The sequence below is a fragment of the Paramisgurnus dabryanus genome, chromosome 1 (assembly GCF_030506205.2).
Source record: "Paramisgurnus dabryanus chromosome 1, PD_genome_1.1, whole genome shotgun sequence".
Taxonomy (NCBI): Eukaryota; Metazoa; Chordata; class Actinopteri; order Cypriniformes; family Cobitidae; genus Paramisgurnus; species Paramisgurnus dabryanus.
The window spans coordinates 50,794,197-50,808,943 of NC_133337.1; the positions used below are offsets into that span (position 1 = coordinate 50,794,197).

The 14,747-nt window shown below is 37.7% G+C and overlaps 2 protein-coding genes across 6 annotated transcripts; one reads left to right on the top strand and one right to left on the bottom strand.

The window, feature by feature from the left end:
• The first annotated feature begins 326 nt into the window (after positions 1 to 326).
• cbx1b (chromobox homolog 1b (HP1 beta homolog Drosophila)) lies at positions 327 to 5,167 on the top strand. Of its 2 annotated transcripts, none has more exons than XM_065262521.2 (6): positions 327 to 485; positions 944 to 1,010; positions 2,028 to 2,202; positions 3,452 to 3,602; positions 3,725 to 3,819; positions 3,964 to 5,167. In XM_065262521.2, exons 2-6 carry the CDS (start codon positions 965 to 967, stop codon positions 4,106 to 4,108), a joined length of 612 nt encoding a protein of 203 aa, XP_065118593.1. In that variant the 5' UTR covers positions 327 to 485; positions 944 to 964; the 3' UTR covers positions 4,109 to 5,167. The 2 variants fall into 2 exon arrangements, with proteins under 2 accessions (XP_065118593.1, XP_065118594.1); XM_065262522.2 differs by lacking the exon at positions 327 to 485 and adding an exon at positions 555 to 729.
• Positions 5,168 to 7,474: 2,307 nt separating this feature from the next.
• Positions 7,475 to 13,417, bottom strand: nfe2l1b (nfe2 like bZIP transcription factor 1b). Of its 4 annotated transcripts, none has more exons than XM_065262519.2 (6): positions 13,213 to 13,417; positions 11,506 to 12,379; positions 10,691 to 10,918; positions 10,448 to 10,498; positions 10,219 to 10,350; positions 7,475 to 10,135 (listed from the first exon to the last, which is right to left on the bottom strand). In XM_065262519.2, the coding sequence occupies exons 2-6, from the start codon at positions 12,055 to 12,057 to the stop codon at positions 8,759 to 8,761; spliced, it is 2,340 nt and encodes a 779-aa protein (XP_065118591.2). In that variant the 5' UTR covers positions 12,058 to 12,379; positions 13,213 to 13,417; the 3' UTR covers positions 7,475 to 8,758. The 4 variants fall into 4 exon arrangements, with proteins under 4 accessions (XP_065118591.2, XP_065118588.2, XP_065118590.2 ...); XM_065262516.2 differs by having other exon boundaries at positions 10,448 to 10,537; positions 13,213 to 13,416; XM_065262518.2 differs by lacking the exon at positions 13,213 to 13,417 and adding an exon at positions 12,813 to 12,917 and having other exon boundaries at positions 10,448 to 10,537.
• Positions 13,418 to 14,747: the final 1,330 nt, after the last annotated feature.

The following is a 14,747-nucleotide window of genomic DNA, read 5'->3' on the forward strand; positions in this document are numbered from 1 at the left end:
TGGGAAAAACCCTTGATAGTACCGAATTCAGCTTCAAAGACATGAATTATAGACACTATTCCTACTGCACTATTCTGTATGCTATTTTCACATACATTTAAGTCATTAATTTATTTTTTTCTACCTTATTTAATGTATATATTATGCATAAAACAGTATAAGTTAGAGCTTTGGATGCTACTGCACAGCAAAAGAGGAAGTAATAAATATACGGCTGTAATATCAGTATATGGCTCAAGAAGATGCAATATTATGCAAACATCTGGTAAAGTAACAAATCTATCTACTTTTATGATGAAAGTAACAGTTATAAATACACCGGAAGTTACCGTTTCGTCTCGGACGGTTCTTTTGCGGAAGTGGGCGTGAAGAATTGCCACAGTCGGTACCATCAGCACCGCATACCTTTCGTAATTAATCACTGCTGCACATTCACTTCGGATTTAAATATATGTAGATCAGCATTATTTGTCGACGACATACAAGTAAGTGTACTTATTTCTGGCAGCTGCCGACATGCAGGCCCGTGCATACGGTGATTTTATTTTTATTTTTTGCAAATCGCAGTGATCAATGTGCGCTGCGGCAGGGATACAAGCCGATTTGAGCACAGCAGACATCGAATAGCGTGCTTGCTCAAACAGTCTCTCTAAACCAACATGGAGGACCATTTCTGTACAGTTCTGTGCAAGGTTCCACTCACCCATCGCATCGAGCACAGCACATAAGGCACGCTGTGCAAAATGTGTTTTGTGGTCTTTACTGTCTTAAATGCATAACGGTTTTAATGTTGATTATATTTTGCATGCAGATGTGTCTCATACAGTTGCATCCCTTATCAACACGTGACGTTCAGACAAAACTATGAGTCTAATGATTTAACTCACAGATAATATCTTGATTTGTTTCATCTATATTTATACGAATCTTTATACATTTCCAGCTTTTAACAGCCCTTGGAAATATGAGCCAAACGACAGAGTCTTCAGCCGATGCTGCTGTGACTGAAGGTTTGGATTTTTTTCAATATAGTTTGCATTAAAACCATTCACGAATTTTCCATGGTAGCCCGTAACAAAACCGTCACAATAGGGCAATCGTTACTGTAAACCCATCATTCATTTGCGATCTCCATTTTGAGTTAATCTAGCCATTCAGTAGTTTTGTTTACATTATGTATTGATCACAGCCCTAACGAAAATGAACCATGGTTTTACTACAGTAACCATATTTTAGCTGTGTGGTAAAAAACACAGCAACCACAAATTTACAATTATTCTACTTTAGTAGTAATGATTTAGCAATTAAAATGTAAATGTGCACAAAAAACCCACACTTTTACTATAATAAAACTTTTGTTAATTTTCCCAAGGGAGTAGGGGTTAAAGAGATAGTTTACCCCAAAATTCTCATTATTTACTCACCCTCATGTTGTTTGAACCCCAGTGTCTTTCGGTGCATTGTTCAGAACCCAATGCAGATTTTTTAAAAGTGTTGTATAGGGTTTTCTGATTACTATTGGAGTGAATGGTGACCACCTCAGTAAACATCATCTGCCATAGTAACCAGAAAACCCTTCAAGCCACAAAATAACCCCCAAGTGTTAAATAAATCAGTGGGTCTCAAACTGGGGGCCACAAGATGGTGCCAGGGGGTCCCCAGTTTTACGACATTTTATAAAATACATAAATGTATCATGAATTCTGTGTAATTAAACCTAAAAAAACAAATAAGGCTACTAACCAAAAGGACTACTTTTTATACTTAAATATGTTTTGTCTAATTAAAATGTTACGTTTTATAACAAAATTGTCAAACATTTTCTTTGGGGGGGTGAAACACTTTAATCTGCATTTGGGTTTTGAAGAACAATGGGGGTTCAAATGACAGTTTGCATTTTTGGGTGAACTATCCTTTAAACAATAAACTAATATAAACTGTTGTAATAACTTGTTTCTTATTTGTTAAATTGAGGTACATTTTTGTTTTTTGCCGGTTAATATTTGACTGTATTGATTTTTTTGTAGCTCCAGTTCCTCAAACTGAGACCAAGCAGTCAACTGCTGGAAAGAAACAAAACAAAAAGAAAGTTGAAGAGGTGGTGGAGGAAGAAGAAGAGGAGTATGTTGTGGAGAAAGTCTTGGATCGGCGTGTGGTGAAGGGAAGAGTTGAATACCTCCTTAAATGGAAAGGCTTTACTGAGTGAGTACATCGGTTGATTGATACTTTAATTAATCCAGAAAGAAATTATAGTAGATTGTGCCACAAAAAATATTTAAACAAAGAATAAGAATACTTATAACTCAATATAAAATAGCAATATGTAACCTTAGACCACAAGGTCACGAGTAGCAAGGGTATATTTGAAGAGTTTGGTTCCAAAACGCAATAAACGCCATTTAAAAAAAACGGTTACCACCAGTACACCAGTAACTCAGTATTGCATCTGGTCAGTATTCAAAACTAAATTCTTAATTTTACGCAAAATTCGAAAAAAAAGTGCGTCCATCCTTCACAAATTAAATCCAAACGGCTCCAGGATGATAAACAAAGGTCTTCTGAGGGTAATCCGCGCGGTGTTGTTGTAGAAATATCCATATTTAAAACTTTATTAACGAAAATAAATACCTTCCGGTAGCGCCGCAATCTTAGTCGCGTCCGCATTCAGGATGAGAGCTTACGCAGCCTACGGAGGCTACTCTGTTGCTGCTCTGTGCCCCCGCCCTCCGAATTTGTCATACGTCACTAAGAAAAGTGCGTACACTACGCTAATACTCTCTCCTGAATGCAGAGGAGTCTAAGATGGCGGCGCTACCGGAAGGTATTTATTTTCGTTAATAAAGTTTTAAATATGGATATTTCTACAACAACACCGCGTGGATTACCCTCAGAAGACCTTTGTTTATCATCCTAGAGCCGTTTGGATTTAATTTGTGAAGGATGGACGCACTTTTTTGGACTTGAAGGTCGTGGACTATGGGTGGACCCCGTAACATTACGTTTAATCAACTGAAAGATCTAAAACATTTTCTAAAATATCCGAAAATGTGTTTGTCTGAAAAACGATGGACATATGCAACTCTGACAGCTTGGGGGTGAGTAAATCATGGGTTTAATATCATTTTTGGCTGAACTATCCCTTTAAGGACTTAATTTGGACAACTTTAAAGGCCATTTTCTCAATATTTAGTCATTTTTTGCAATTTCACATTCCAGATTTTTAAATAGTTTCAGATATATAAATCTCAAAAAAAAATTGTGGTCTATGGTCTCACATAGCCAGTAAACGGTTACTTAAGTTAAAAATTAGTATTAATACATGCAATTAGTATTATTATTTCAGGCTGATTTTGAGTAATGTTTTTGGAATTCAGATTTCAGTTAGGTTCCAAAAGTTATGTTTCAGTGTTAAAATCTGACAATTTTTTATTATGCATGGTTGGATCCTCAGTGAGGACAATACCTGGGAACCAGAAGACAACCTGGACTGTCCTGACCTCATAGCAGAATACCTTCAGTCACAGAAATCTGCCGAATCTGGAGGCAAGAGGCGGGCCGAGACGGACGGAGATGGAAAAGAATCGAAAAGGCGCAAGGATGAGGTAAGATTTTTGAAAACCTGAGGAAATTCTGGTCTATAAGCTGGTCAGGAAGTGTCTTAAATTTAGCACACCAAACGAAATTACTTTGGGCTAAACGTGTCTTACCGTTTCTCTTAATTTAGCCTGAGAAACTCAGAGGTTTTGCACGTGGTTTGGATCCTGAGAGGATTATTGGTGCTACAGACTCAAGTGGAGAGCTCATGTTCCTCATGAAATGGTTTGTATAGAAATTGCCATCTCTCAAAAAAAGTGCTGGATTACAAGGACAGTTCCTGAGCAGCAATACTGACTAAATAAATTCATCTAGAGTAAAAATGCATGAAAAGTCGGTAATGTCTGTGCATGTATTTTTATGCTACAGGAAAAACTCTGATGAAGCTGATCTTGTACCAGCCAAGGAGGCCAATGTAAAGTGCCCGCAAGTGGTCATTTCCTTTTATGAGGAACGCCTCACTTGGCATTCATATCCTACTGAAGAGGAAGATAAAAAAGATGATAAAAACTAAAATGTAAGGGACAGTTTTAAATTTTGGCCATTGAAATGTGTATTTGATTTTTTTTCTTGTTGTCAGATACAAGTTTTGAGGTCAAGAACTCACACAACAGTTTGAGCTGTTATCTACATAGGTTTCAGTATATTTTTTAGTTTTGGTACCATTGCCATATTTAAAAACAAGTAGAACACTGCTGTTTTAGTGTGCTTAACAAATGACATAAATATATATATATATGAACATACACACACACATACACACCCCTTTAAATGTACTTTTCATGCTTTCTTGCCATGTTTTGTTGACCAAAACGTTTAAATCTCATTCAGATTTAAATCCAATTAGCTTTTACAAGATTTTATGTTGAACACTTTGCCTCCCCCTGTGTAGATTACAGTGTTTGTTTTATAAGTGTCGATCATACATTGTCTGTTTTGTTTGATGATGTAGAAGTCTCAAACCCTATATTTTTTTCAACTTTGTGTATATAAATAATGTTAAAATATGTCTGCCTTAACAGAATATGAATTTTTTTACATCTGTTAAAACAGTTGATCATTAAATGCATGACTTGATCTAGAAAGACCCATTGAAAAATAATACAGGCCTTATTGAATGTTTGGACCTGCTTTTGATACAATTGGTTTTTAAAGACATGCCAACAGTGTTATTATCCAGTGTTTATTTATCCATGTACTAGATTATATATTCAGTTCTGCCATAGGTGCTATTTGTGGAACAGCCCTAATATAATGATTTTCTTTCTTGTCTTGACGTTGTGTTTGTAAATATCTTTGCCATTTTCTATACCGTCAACATTACTATGTACAGTCAGTTTAGTTGTTACCTTCATACTTACTACTGCCAAACAGCATAAAAGAAAAGTAGAATAGTAACAATCTTCTTTAAAAAAATCAACTACATTTTTATGTCTCAAGCTTTAACAATTGTATGCTAATTGTTTGCTAGTTTTGTTTAACTATGTAACTATTGCATATTATCATCACGCCATTGAATATCATTTGAAAAAATAAAAAGGTTTGTTGTAATTGTCAACCCTGTTGATACAAATATGCTTATACGTCTTGTTAATATACTTTCCATCAGTTTTCGCTTTTATTTCAGATCCAAGAAGCATAAAGGAGCTAAAAACCATCTTGTTCAGAAATCAACCAATGGCACAGTAATAAAACATTCAGCTCTTTTCAGCGACAAACAAAACTAAAGTCTCACCAGAATTCAAAACACCGGGAAATACAGCTTGAGATATAAAGAGCTTAGATGCAAAATCGTTTGTGCGTCCGACATGTTTTTTTTGTTTTTGTAAATGAGCATTTTTTTTATCCAGCTCTTAAAGGGATAGTTCACCCAAAAATAAAAATTCAGTAATAATTCATTCACTCTTATGTTGTTACAAACCTGCATAAATTAATTTTTGCATTTTTATTCTAGATGAACATATTTTGAGAAAAATAATATTTAAGTAAATGGGGTCCACAAACAGTTTGGTTACAACAATTTCTGAAAAAATCTTTGTGTTCATGAAAACAAAGAAATTTATGCGAGTTTGTAACAACCTGAGAGTGAATAAATGATGACAGAATTTTCATTTTTGGGTGAACTATTTCTTTAAGTTTAGGTTCAGTAATTTCATTTTAATGGAAATAAAAAGGTGATTAGTAATAATCCCTTGTTTTCAAAAATGTCACTTTAAACATTTAATTGGCATTTAATACATTTGTTTGTCTTAGGCTGCAAATCCCTTTAAGAACATGCAAAAATCTCCACCAAAAAGCCTCTAGTCACTTTTCTCTGTTCCTTCTAAATAAAGGAAAAAAATTCAACATCCTCATATATTGGATAAACCACCTTTACCAAGTAAAAACTATTGCACCGTGACCTACTCATGCTGTCGTTCATCCAATTCGTAGATCGGGGAGGCTCCATGCAATCATGAGCAGGAAAAATAATCGCAATGACACCACACACCGGAGGTTTTTTTAAGAAAAAGTTAAAAGCCTTCTTTGCACTACCCAGAAATATCTGTATTTATGAATGGCCTGATGTGGGGATTAAGCGTATTTGAAGTGAAACTATTTCACTAATGAATAATACGAGCTGTGAGCATTCGGTCAATATCATGATCTTTGCATCAGAGCTCTTCATTTCTACAAGAAATTCTTATTACAATATTACCAAATCCTCCCACAGGTTTATTAAATACATTTTTATTTTTAATTAATTTTGCCATTATTTTATATTCACAAATTCATTTAAAAAAAGAAAAAACTAGTAAATGAAACCAAGTTTTATTAATTAATAAAACAACAATTCCAGATTGCCAGCAACTCTCTCAATGTAAATTGAACAGGAATATCCGAACAGGCAACTTTAAACAAGGTGCAAAAAGACCTGGCTAACCAAGCATTTAGGACGAGAGACGTACAGAACATAAAAATATTTACAAAACAAACAAGACCAACAAAAACAACAGTGCTTAATGACAAGTAGTTATGACATTGTAATACATATCTAAGGAATCACTCCTTTTAGTCCATTGTCTCTAGCCCATCTACACTAATTGACTGTAACCAGTAACATAAAACATATCGTCTCTTATAATGTTTTGAGACAAAAATGACTTTTTTTGCATATTTATTCATGTTGCACCAGACACTGACTGTGTCAAATGGTACTATCTGAACAGTGTAGACAAAAGCGACAGAGACAGAATGAAGGTGAACATTGTGTAGATTAAACATTCACATCAGCGTTAACGTTTCTTTTCCCCATTCTGTAATAAATCCATACGTCAGGTCGGCTGAATTTTTAAGCTGCAGTTAAGCATGATCCAGCTGGTTATTGGCACAAGCTAAACTGCTTAAATTTGCCAGGAGACCATTTGTGACTCAAAAAGCAATGAAGGTACTTCTGTGAAAGTAGTGTTTATAAATGCTGCATTAGGGACAGAGGTTCACGTCACACGTTAAAGTCGCAATGAAATTGAAATGAAAAACTATATATATTTTTTTAATATTGTGGTATTATTAACAAATGACTTATCTGTGAGCTTCATTATTTTTTAAAAATTCGTGTGTGCTCATAATCTTTAATCAAAAATGCAAATCTCCTCCCCTCCTCAAAACGATCTCTCTTCACTTCCGGTCAAAAGTATGGCAGGTGGGCGGGGTCCGGGAGAAGATCGCAGCGATTAGCAATTAGCAACACGACCCAACTTCAAACGATCCAATCAGATCTCGATGGACAAATTCAAATCCAGCCCTGCCTTATTTCATCTCAAAAGCCGTTTCATTCGGATATACGTCACCACGGGGAAAATAAGGCAATCGCTACTTCCGTTTCATGGCGACTTTAAGCTAAGACGTTCACCCATCTAATGACAACTAATACTCAAAAGTGTCTGCTGCTATGAAATTTCAGTGTGCATTTTGCAACTGAAACTTTAAAAATGCTTTTCATAAAATGGAGTTTCCTCCAAGACCCTATTACAACACAAAAAAGCTGGCATAAGTTGCCATAGCGACAGAGCATTGTGCCCTGCAACCAAGCCAAAATGTGAAGCAAATGGTTTGTAATCCCATATACCAATCAAGAAACACCAGACTTGATCACATCATTCAGAAGCAAACCGCATTGATGCCATTCAGGTGTCCACGTCTGATGGCTTATTAAAGTTTATGCACATGGGACAGTAGCTTTAAAAGCTGATGGAGGGACTAAGAAACCCTTTCCCCAGCGGAAGAGTTATAAGCTAAAGACCAAAAGCTTATAGGCAAACTACAGTGTTGATTTACAGTGCAGAAGAGGATACAAAAGCTGATTTATTAGTAATGCAGTGTGCAGCCATCCTCCATCTGTACCTCTTTTAATCCAATGCTTTTCCGCAAAGCTTCAAGCTAAATCCAAGTACGCTCTTTACCACGACATGTCCCGTCATCTCGGTTCCTTGGCAAATGGCATTGAAATTTGGGCGTGATTTCTGTCCAATGACAGAAACATCTTTTTTTCTCATTGAAGTGACAACATGAATTTGTTGAAATCCACAGAGAGACGAGTATGATTTTTTTATGGGAACGAGAATCGCGCCATCTAACCTTTGGTTAGTATTGGCATGCCTGTATTTCAATACTTCTTGCTCAGCCTCTTGTAGGCTCTTTCGCAAAAGCTCTCAGCATCACAGGGTTCTTCCTCATCCACAGATGTAAAACCAGGGTATGAACAAACACCCCTATAGTGCTGTAACAATCCTTTCATCTTTATGGTCAGCCTACCTTCATTTATATATTTTCATTTACTACTTTTAGGACCATTGGTAAGCATCTTGGGAGGGAACTTTGCCCTCACATTCTTTACAATTCTTTCAGTTCAACTGAAAGCATCCTTCTCTCCAATCCTTCTCATTACATGTGCATCGATGAAATATCTTAACTACACAAAGCACGTCTGCTTTAATGCCGCTTTCAGGAGAAAACTTCTGAACCGAAAAAGAACAAAGAAAACCCAATGCAGGAAGAGTAATCAATGATGCAATTTTCTTCTCCTTGCTAGAATCTCATCAAAGAAAAAGGCTTCCTTTGCCTTTTGAAATACATTTTATGACAGTGCCTTTGCAAAAAATAAAAGGGCAGCAGTTCAAGCTCCTCACTTCTTTTTGTCCTTCTGCTTTTTCTCAGGCTTTTTGCCTTGCTCTGTTGTCATGCTGCGAGGCATGAGGAGTACGCTGCCGTCGGGGCCGTACTGCAGCGAGTACTCGCTGGCGGAGTAGGGTCTCCCTTCCTCGTCCCGCAGTTGTGCAAACACTTCCTGGTAAAGGTTTTGAACCTTCTGCTTCATCTGTCTGATGGATTTAATGAATTCCATCTTTTCCTTCAGGAGCCGAGACTTATCACGTCGCAGATCCTGCACCCCCTGCTCGAGGTTGAGGATGGTGTCTAGCTTGCGTTTGCGGCAGTTCTGCGCAGCCATTTTGTTTTTACCACGCCGGCGGATATCACGAATGAGGGACATCTGATCCTCATTCAGATGATACTTGGCCAGAAGCTCATTGAACTCCTCGACGGGTAGGTTTATTATCTTTTCGTTGGAGAATGGGATGTCCATGGCTCTCGCCCTACGTTCGTCACGGCTTGAATGCCTGTCTACAAAGTCATGTGGTGGCTGGAGCTTTGTTTGCTGCGTCTGTTTGTTATTACCTTTCTTACTGCTGGAAGGTGACACCTGGGAGTGCTCAGAATAGGGCGATGCCAGTGGTAGATTGTAAGTGTGGTTGTGATTGACACTTTCCAATTGCGGTACGCCATGGAACTGAGATGGATCTTGGAAGCTCATGCGACACAGCTTGCTGTACTCCGGCTGGTAGCCTCCGACTGCCCCTTCCTCCGTTTCAGCTGTAGCTGCCTCCGAATCAGTACTGTAACCAACAGCTCCTTCCTCTGAAAATGTTGCAGAGGTGGACGAGGACGATGCAGCAGATGAGCACGATGTCTCCGAATTGCTGGGAGAGGCCGGGCTATGGCTGGAGTCCAGTGAAAGACCCGAGTCTGAATCAAGCTCATCCTCAAGCTGAGATGCCTGGGCTTGGCTAAAGCCTTCTTCCATTGCAAGGTCTAGCAGGCTAATTTCATCCAGCATAGACTCCTCCAGCAGGGTAGTAAAGGGGTCTGGCATCACAGGAGTGGTGGTTAGGTTGGTTGTAATGTTTAGAGGTTGTGGAAGAAAGAGTCCGGTCAAGTTAGTAGCTCCAAACGTTGAGTTGATGTTGGATGAATTGCTGGAAGACAGCCTGACTAAGGTAGGCTGTTGTACCCCAGTGGAATCCAACTCGGGGTTGAAGAGTGTAGGAAAATCCTGGCTGCAGCTGGGAAGTGATGCCTGGTGAAGGCTAACATCCTCATTAATGAGAGTTGATGGAAGGGCACCAAAGCTCTCCACTGTGGCCGATTCTGGGGTGCTGACATTGTTGTTGTTATTGGGATCATTAATGGTGATGTTTACAGCAGTATTGTTTACTTCCATGTCCTAAAAAATTTATAAAAGATGTTCTATTAATAATAGCTTATTTTTTTCATCTATTTTGATGTGGATGCAGTAAATAAACCAACCTGCAGTTCCATTATAGACATAATGTCCTGCCACTGTTGCTCCAGGTCTAATGGTGTATCAGATTGGGATAGAGGGGCTTGTATGGGCAGCCCCTGCGATGTAGATGGAGTTTCCTCAGTTGAAGCTCTCAGCTGTGAACCATATTAAAACAATGCATTAGTAATTCAAACCATGTTGTGTTAAGTGTAATGCAACAAATATTCCCTATGAAGATTCTGTGGTTGCTACCTCTTGCTCTTCTCCAAACGGGAAAGTGGCCTCCAAAAGCCTCAGACATTCCTGCAGGGACAACGAGGTCTGAGCACCGAGACTGGTAAGCTAGAAAGATGACCAAGTCGATGTAAATACAAAGCTTAGGTTCATCTGCATCTACAACTATCCAGCCTCTTTGCACAATCTAAAGCTATATTAAACAAAACCTCCAAGTGGCCATCACCTGTTCTTGTAATCCTAGCATGTTACAGCACATACCTCTTCAGGTATGCTCTCTCCTGTCTCTCCATCAACATGAGTAAGGCTCGGTACTGCTTGCAGATTAAGTCCATTTCTCCAGTTTTCCTCTCTTCCACCTGCCTCCTCATTCTCTTCACTGGGTTTATCAGTTTCACTCTCTTTCTGTCGACTGCTATAGTTAAAAACTTCTCGTCCGGCACCAAGGTCAATGTCTTGCCTCCAAAGGATGTCTATGAGGTCAATGTCCTAGAAATATATTAATAAAACAGGGTGTCAATAAAGCATGCAGGCACAGAAACATGATACTAATGATTTAGTTTTTATCCATCTAGCTTATTTCTTAAAACGAACAAAAGCTACATACAGTGTAAAATAAGAGCATATGACCTCTATCTAAAGGGCAAGTCTACAAAAAGCAGCTTTAGAGTAACAACGTGTCTCCGTATAGCCTAATTTAGTGCAATGTCTGTCTGACACTTTACAACTGCGACACTGATAAAAATGTCATATAAATGTCTACATCCAGTGGCTCGGGATAAAGTAGCCATCATAATATAAAGCAGCACAACAACCTATCTTTAAAAGAGACGCAGTTCTAACCCTGAGAGAGAGAGAGGCTTTATTGTAGCCACACCCTGTCAGGCCACTATTGCAAAGCACACATTTCGGATTACAACTACTACCCCTTGAAACCCACTCAATAGCTCATATACAATACAGCAAATCTAATAGAGATAATAGCATAAAACAGTTCTCTCTTCGAACAAATCGAACACGAGACCCAAAGCAATCTAATTATAGTAGGCTAATCTAAAACCTTACAGCTACTGTACCTCTTTGGAGAGATCGTCACTGCTTTCTCTGTTCGCTTGCTCCTGAATGTCCTCAGGGGCCACAGCTCCCAGACTGTCCTCTCCACTGGGGCTGTAAGTGGTCTCAGTAGCACTGCCAGCCCCTCTCATGGCCGAGGCTTCAGAGTTGTTCACGTCCTCCAGGCTGCCCCCATTGTCCAGGGCAATGCTGGGGCCGGACTGGCTGGTTGCCGAAACCACAGTCTCAGGGTCACGATGCACCAGCCAAGCACTCAGCTCTGTGCTGGGCACGCGCAAATGATCCAAGGAGCGCACCTGGTTCAACAACCGACGGGTGGCAAAAAAATGGTCAAGGTCCACACTTTTAGGATGGATCCCATAGCCGTCCAGGGTGTTACGGAGATTGTGGAACTGCGTCTGGGTGTAGGCCGAGCTGGGGCCCAGAATGATCTCACGCAGTGGGGGGAGCTGATTATTTAAGTAGGTGTCCAAGTCCACCGGCACCCCAATTAGACTCAGGAGGATAGTGAACTGAATAAGACCCTCTGTGAAGTACTTTTTCAAGTAAAGCATTTCTTTGCAAAGGAACAAAAAAGAAAACTCAAAAAGTAACTAAAAAGTAAACACAAAAATTACACGCAAACAAACGTCAAACCTAATTAGGTTTAGGCTTTTATATAATAGAAAAATGAAGCAGATTTAGGGAAAAAAACAAAATAAACAAAAGTGTGCTCTCTTTTTTCTATCATCTGCTTCTAATAAACAGAAGATATATATTTTTAAAAATTATATTTAAAAAAATATAGTCTTCTTTGTCGTCCTTGAAGGTATTTTCACCCAAATAATGTCCAACGTTTATCCACTTTATATGTGTGTACGTGAACTTTCATCCACTCTGCACAGAAAGAGAAATAAATCTTATTTAACGATGACAATTATACATTTACAATAAATTTACAATGAACAATTATTTAAAGATAAAAACATTTCAAGATTTAAACAATCTGAATGGTAACCAAAGTGAATTAAAAGAACATCAAAGATTACAACAAAAAGCTTGCAATACAATCTAGTATAAATTCTATTAATTATATTCCATGTCTAGGTGCCAACACAGTTTTCTGTGAAATTATTATAAAATATTCATGTATTTTGACCCCCACCACATACACCCACCTCTCCATCACACCCACATCAACCCATCTATTCCGTTACCCTCATAATAAGCAAAATAAAAAATAAACGACGTAAAGAAATAGGCCGTGTTCTCCATCAATAAACTTCGGATTAGTGGCTGAGCTGCGGTCTGATGTTATTCATTGACTCACCCCTTAAATTAGCAAAACACGATTTACTTGCCCAAGCACCGGGAAGTACTGACCTCTCACACTTCCGCTAACTGAACCGAGCAGCCCCGTTAGCAACAAGTGGCGCAACAGCCTCTGATTGGTTAAGAGGCCTGTCACTCAATTTCTCCTCGATTTACAACCAATAGCGAAGGCGGGCCTTGACAGGTTTCCACAGGGGACATTGAATTACTAATAACAACTTTAATTAAATACAAAGTTCATTGTACTGGTAACGCCTAAACGTTCAAAAGGATCCCGGCAGTAAAAGTGACACTGTCTAATGCATTAGCCACACAGGCCAACATCCTCGGTTTCGAAAGCTATAGCTAACTTAGCCCGCTAGCATATAGCATTAAAATAAGTCTGTTTTCATACTTACTCAAAAGGAGTTGACTGACAAATGACTCAGAATGTCTCCATATGCATACACAGCCACTGTCATAAGTCACTTTCAACTAACTACGCACTTATTTTCCTAAATATCCATATGGTTGTCACTCCCCTCTTGCTTTGAATGGCCCACCATGACTTGCAAAATTTCCTCTTGCCGACAACTTAACTGAAACCGAAGCGCTGAAACATGCCGACAATGCGCATGCGTAGAACATTCTAGTGCCTACGCAAGATATGAGATCATAAATCAAAATTCCCAATTGTTTTCAAAACCTATGTGTGTAAACCATCCTTAGTATAAATGTTCAAAAAATTTAAAATGTATCCACGTATACTCTTTTTAAGACAGTTGCGTTGGTTTATTCCGCCTACATATTATTATACGTAAAATTAAACTCACTTTAATAATTTTATGAGTGCTGAAGATTATGACTGGGTCCAAATTTATTTACACTTATTAGTACGTGCTAAAATTTGTTATTTTTGCGTCTGTATTATTATATAATGCAACATGTATGCAACTTACAATAGACACACATGAACTCATCTGAAGCTAAAAAGAATATCGCACCAAAATATAATAGTGCTAATTGTTTATTACAAGCAAGCTAAATTGTTTTTACTTAACTACTAAAAATTTTGCATGCAATTATTTAATAGGAAATTTACTTATTTCTATTTGGGTTGGATTGTTGGTTTGGGTTGTTATAACCATATCGGAATTCCAGATATAAGTGAACTTAAATAAATGTGAAAACTAAAAAACAACATGTTCCAAGACTAAAATATGATTGTCTAAAGTTATTTTGATAAAAAATGTATAAACCAACGTGTTGATTAGTATGTTTAACGTAATTTTTAACATCATTTATAAGATTTTTAGACCTGATTTTGTTCCTTTATAAACCACTAGATGGCACTTATTGAACTTGTATGACAGGCCAGCAGTCACGTGTTTTGAAAACCTTGGTTTACTGATATTCATCTGTGTTCAGAAAGTTAATGTAAAAAGCCAAATAAATTGTATGTATGTTGATATTGTACTTAAACTTATGTTTACAATTTATGATAAGAAAGGGAAATATTTATAGTTCTACTTATAATAGGAAAGACTGGGGCTAGTTGTCACAGGGGCTGTGTTGGTTTTTATGTAACAGTGGTTTAAGTGTTTTTTTTTTTTTTTAAACATTACAGAGCATAGTTAATGAATGTGTATTTGATCATAAAAGTCTCACATTCTTGTGTTGTGTTATTTGCTTCTATTGTTTACCTGATTTGGACAAAAATGCCAAATTAATAAAAAAAATGAATTAACTGCTAAATTAATAATTGTGAATGTAAAATTATTGTAAATGTTTTCAATTAGTGGTTGGCAGAAAACAATGGTTTGATATTTTTGTATGTTACATGTTGCTTCTTTTTTATTATAGTGGGATAATGTATTTTGTTTTCAGGGCAATAAGGGTGGAAATGTTTACAACTGCTTGCACACCTTTAGTTCTCATTTAATAACCCTAATAT

What these genes read in the sequence shown, in the direction of transcription:
- nfe2l1b (XM_065262516.2), bottom strand. Translation starts at nt 12,057, where the DNA reads ATGCTTTACTTGAAAAAGTACTTCACAGAGGGTCTTATTCAGTTCACT. An exon ending in CGTTTGGAGAAGAGCAAGAG is followed by an intron (nt 10,351 to 10,447) that starts GTAGCAACCACA and finishes TATGGTTCACAG; the next exon opens with CTGAGAGCTTCAACTGAGGA. An exon ending in TGTCTATAATGGAACTGCAG is followed by an intron (nt 10,136 to 10,218) that starts GTTGGTTTATTT and finishes TAAATTTTTTAG; the next exon opens with GACATGGAAGTAAACAATAC.
- cbx1b (XM_065262521.2), top strand. Translation starts at nt 965, where the DNA reads ATGAGCCAAACGACAGAGTCTTCAGCCGATGCTGCTGTGACTGAAG. An exon ending in CGAAAAGGCGCAAGGATGAG is followed by an intron (nt 3,603 to 3,724) that starts GTAAGATTTTTG and finishes CTCTTAATTTAG; the next exon opens with CCTGAGAAACTCAGAGGTTT. An exon ending in CTCATGTTCCTCATGAAATG is followed by an intron (nt 3,820 to 3,963) that starts GTTTGTATAGAA and finishes TTTATGCTACAG; the next exon opens with GAAAAACTCTGATGAAGCTG.